Here is a 4,418-nt window from a genome sequence, read left to right as displayed (position 1 = left end):
TTAATTTTAACCTTATCTTTAGCCCGCAAAGTGTATGCATTTGAAAATTAAACTTTTGTTTGTAATATCTATGGAATGCGTTAATTGTTATAAACAGGACGATATATCAAATTAAGGGTTATTAAATTTAGTACCTCACGTTCATTTATAATTTTTCAATAACTCTACAGGTTTTTAAGATATTAAGATACAACTTACAATAACTATAATTTTCCCTTATGAATTTTCAATTCTTCATTACTTCAGCAACCAAGTGAAAAATACAAAAAAGTGAGACGACATTTATTTCAAACGTTCTAATGTTTTCGGATGTTTATATAATTGGTCAGTTTTCAAGATCGTGGTGAATGAAGTCAAACATATATTGTCAAAGATTAGGAATAGTTTGATAAGTTAATAGTAGTTTCAAGCATATAAGTATTTACATACATTAACATAATACAATCAAGTCCATTTATGCAGTCTTGAAAATTGGTGCGGAATGGTTTCATTAGTCACCGAAGAAGCACATTTTTCGCGGTTTCTAAATTTACCGTTCTATGAAAGTAGGGGACGTGCAATAAGTGTTAAGATATACATAAATATTTTAGTTAATTCCATTATGTGAAAAAGTGACTGTAGGTCTTTAACATATCCTGGGAAATCCTTTTGAGGACTCTCCAATTGGATGATATTGCTTTGCATTCAGCTTGAACGAAAAAAGTCACTTCCTAGCACACATTTCTGTAATCCGGTTCTTTCATTTAAAAGTTATTTATACAATTGAAGGGACATTTTTTGAGAAAAAAGCTGGAGATCCACTTAAGTTTTTCGATATATCTTTGGTAAATGTTACTCGATCGGTACGTAATAATTACCATATTCAAGGCGAGACTTACTGTTACTAATTTATGATAATAAAATGATGCAAATCGGTGGTTATAAAAAAATTATATAAGAATAAAAAAAATGTTGAGCAAAAATCTGTCAACTTTCTATATTTGCATCTTTTGTATTGTATGCATAAACATAAGTAAATTAATTAGTGTTTCTAGAAGTTGTGCCTGTGCAGTGTTTCCATACTCATTTGCATAAACAAATTTTTTCCACAATGATGGAAAATAATAATAATAATAATGGCTTTTCTATTAGAGCTACCGAAATCGTTCCTAAATTTGCAAAAATTCGCAAATTATAACTAATATTAAAAAAAGATTAGAATATTTGGAACCAGCGACCTAAATGCACGCCAGCAATATTAATGCTGTTCTATACATCTTTTGACTATAGGCCAGTGCAATTATCAATAGAACAATTAAAATTTTATTGAAAAAAGATAACGTTGAGATTAACGATAAGCTAAAGGGCTGCGAGAAATGATATTTTACTTTATCTTTTGCGTTAACGGATTCATTATCTAATAATATGCACCAAACCTTTTTGCTGAACCCAGAATTTTTAACAAGAATTGTTCTAATTCGACTAGTGTGCTGTCGGTCACTTGGCGGTCGATGCGCAGGCTCTTACAATTAAAATAAAGGACTAATATTTCGCAGGCTTGTTGTTGACTTCATGATACAATATATTTTCACTATTACCAAGGGATTTGAGAAAAATTAGATTTTCGACCCGCCCTAATGTACACTTTGTTACGTTTTGTTCTGTAAAGTTATATGTTCCCAATAATTTTTATGATAATTCATTAAAACAGTGAAATACTTCCTAATATTGTTCCATTTGCTAAAATAAGGATATAAATATGGGCTCCTAGTCTGTAATAAAATACATTTTTAACCGACTTCCAAAAAAGGAGGAGGTTATCAGTTCGTCGGAATATATTTTTTTTTTTTTTATGTATGTTACCGCATAACTTTGGACCACGCCAACCGATTTCGATAATTTTGCATCGGAAAGGTAGTGTCTCAGAGGTGGTCCCATACTAATCTGGTTAAGATCCGATCAGCGGATCATGAGATATATATATATATATTTTTTTTTTATATGAGTTGAAGTCCGTTTTTTTTTTTTTTTAAATTACTAGTTTTAATATAGAGTACGCATAAATTAAAGGGTATATAAAACGGATATTTCTATTGAGCGTACTCTTCATAAAAGAATGAATGCACATAATGCTTGGTTTTCATTAGGTCAAAATCACTGACATCAAAAACTGCCTTCATCTGACAGCTGTTCATTTGGTGTCAAATGCGTTTTCATTACATTTAAAAAACTGACCAAATGTCGATACCGCAGTGCATGTCAAATACTATCGCCAAATTTCGGGGTCAGATGATTGACATTCCGTTTTCATTAAAGGTGCCAAATCCGTAGATGACATTTGATCAGCTGATAAGAGGAAAACTAATGAAGTGTGAAATATGAAATTAATAAACATATTAAAAGAAAAGGCAAATTACACATAAATAATGAATAGGAAAAAGACCATCGGAATAGCTTGTGCGGCACTTTGCTTGGTAACTACCTTAAAAGCTTGGAAAGAGAAAAGGAGGCAACTGAGGAAGGTAAAGGCGTGGTGGATCAGACCAGGTCTGAGAAATAGAGACCGCTGTGGGTTTTATACTACGCTGCGTTCCAAGCTAGAAATTCAGGACCCAAAGTGGCTGAAAAATTTCCTCAGAATGAAGGTAGAAGATTTTGACTATCTTGTGGAGCGCCTCACGCCATACATCTGCAAAAAAACAACGAGTTTTAGAAAGCCAATATCTGTCGGAGAAAGACTAGCAGTGACTTTGCGTTACTTGGCAACCGGGGATAGTTTTTCCAGCTTGATGACAGTTTTTCTATTGGGAAAAACAACCATTTGCCACATTATACACGAAACTTGCGCTGCACTTTATGCGATCTTAAAAGACGAGTTCCTAAAGGTTAGTTTTAGTAGATATAATCAATTTATGTTAATCCGAAAAATAATTTAAACAAGTGCAGAGAAGTGAATTCTCACCCCGGAAAAAATAAAGTGGGCGTGCCCCGCCCCTTTTTCCTGATTTCAAGGGTATATAACATTTCTCGTACAAATTAACATCTAGAGATTAGTGGCCCACTTAAATAAAAAATTTTACATTACATATATTTCATAAAGATTCCGAGCACTACGGAAGAATGGGTAACAGTCGCTGACCGTTTTGAGCAAAGGTGGAATTTCCCCAATTGCTGCGGAGCACTTGACGGAAAGCACATAGCCATTCAAGCGCCTGCACACTGTGGATCAGAATATTTTAATTATAAGAAGTTTAACAGTATTGTCGTGATGGGTATGGTAGATGCTGACTACAAATTTTTGTTTGTGGAAGTCGGAGCGTATGGTCGAGAATCTGATGGCGGAGTTTTCGCAAGGTAAGATCTCTTCAATATGTTGCTAAATAATCCTAACATTTCCACTTTTTATTTGAAACGATTTCTTTTCATTTCAGATGCCCACTTTCGGCAGCTCTTGCTGATAATAGCATAAATTTTCCGGCTCCGAGGCCACTTCCACATGAAGCGGACCCTATGCCATTTGTAATAGTGGCTGATGACGCTTTTCCTTTGAAAACTTACTTGCTGAAACCATTCAGTTATCGCGAGCAAGTTATGTCATATAAAATTTTCAATTACAGGCTATCACGAGCAAGAAATGTAGTAGAAAATGTGTCTGGCATATGTGCATCGCGTTTCCGAATTCTCAGAAGGCCAATGGACGTAAAACCGGATTATGCAAAAGCTATTGTCCTCGCGATTTGTGTCCTGCATAATTATCTTTTAACACGCAAATCAGTATACATGCGGAGATCTGACGTCGACGATGATACAAATGGCGTTGCTGTGCGAGGTAATTGGCGAACGGAGTTGGGGGAAAACGGAATGCTTCCATCAATTAGCCCCAGCAGCATTTTAGGTAGGCCAGCAGACAACGCAATAAATGTGCGTGAAAATTTTATGGAGTACTTCTTGACACCCCACGGTGAAGTTGGATGGCAATACAATAGGACGATACTGCATAACTCATTTTTGTAGTTTACCCACTTAGAATAACAAACAAATCACATGATATCTAAAAAACTGCAACAAGTTAACAGCAAAAATTAAAACACAAAAATTAATAATGCTTTTAGGCATCGTACGGACAAAATGTTGACCCCAAATGGAAAAAAGGTCTATTAATGAAATTCAATATAAAAACTGACTCACATATTAAAATACATACATTTTAAATCCAGTGTGTATTTATTATGCAATTTAATAGTAATAGCATATACATATATATGTACATACACTGTCAATCAAAAGTGAGTGCATGGTGTTTTTTGTTAAATATTTACAATGTTTTTGAAGTTAAAATTTATTTTTTTATTTTTTATAAAAACATGGTTCATGCTTTAATCAAAACCACGTTAGTCAAACTTTCAAACTTAATACAGAACTTAGAAAAATTCAACAAA

The 4,418-nt window shown here is 33.8% G+C and overlaps 1 protein-coding gene across 1 annotated transcript; it reads left to right on the top strand.

Moving 5' to 3' along the window:
- Nucleotides 1-2,259: 2,259 nt before the first annotated feature.
- LOC118753668 (protein ANTAGONIST OF LIKE HETEROCHROMATIN PROTEIN 1-like) lies at nucleotides 2,260-4,191 on the top strand. Its single transcript, XM_036488540.1, has 3 exons — nucleotides 2,260-2,864; nucleotides 3,080-3,333; nucleotides 3,411-4,191. The coding sequence occupies exons 1-3, from the start codon at nucleotides 2,406-2,408 to the stop codon at nucleotides 3,991-3,993; spliced, it is 1,296 nt and encodes a 431-aa protein (XP_036344433.1). The 5' UTR covers nucleotides 2,260-2,405; the 3' UTR covers nucleotides 3,994-4,191.
- The last annotated feature ends 227 nt before the right edge of the window (nucleotides 4,192-4,418 follow it).

Source organism: Rhagoletis pomonella, unplaced genomic scaffold, assembly GCF_013731165.1.
Source record: "Rhagoletis pomonella isolate Grant_MI unplaced genomic scaffold, Rhpom_1.0 Rhpom_scaffold_02728, whole genome shotgun sequence".
Classification (NCBI taxonomy): Eukaryota; Metazoa; Arthropoda; class Insecta; order Diptera; family Tephritidae; genus Rhagoletis; species Rhagoletis pomonella.
This window is presented reverse-complemented; position numbering and strand designations above follow the sequence as displayed.

What these genes read in the sequence shown, in the direction of transcription:
- LOC118753668 (XM_036488540.1), top strand. Translation starts at nt 2,406, where the DNA reads ATGAATAGGAAAAAGACCATCGGAATAGCTTGTGCGGCACTTTGCTTG. An exon ending in TAAAAGACGAGTTCCTAAAG is followed by an intron (nt 2,865 to 3,079) that starts GTTAGTTTTAGT and finishes TATTTCATAAAG; the next exon opens with ATTCCGAGCACTACGGAAGA. An exon ending in GATGGCGGAGTTTTCGCAAG is followed by an intron (nt 3,334 to 3,410) that starts GTAAGATCTCTT and finishes TTTTCATTTCAG; the next exon opens with ATGCCCACTTTCGGCAGCTC.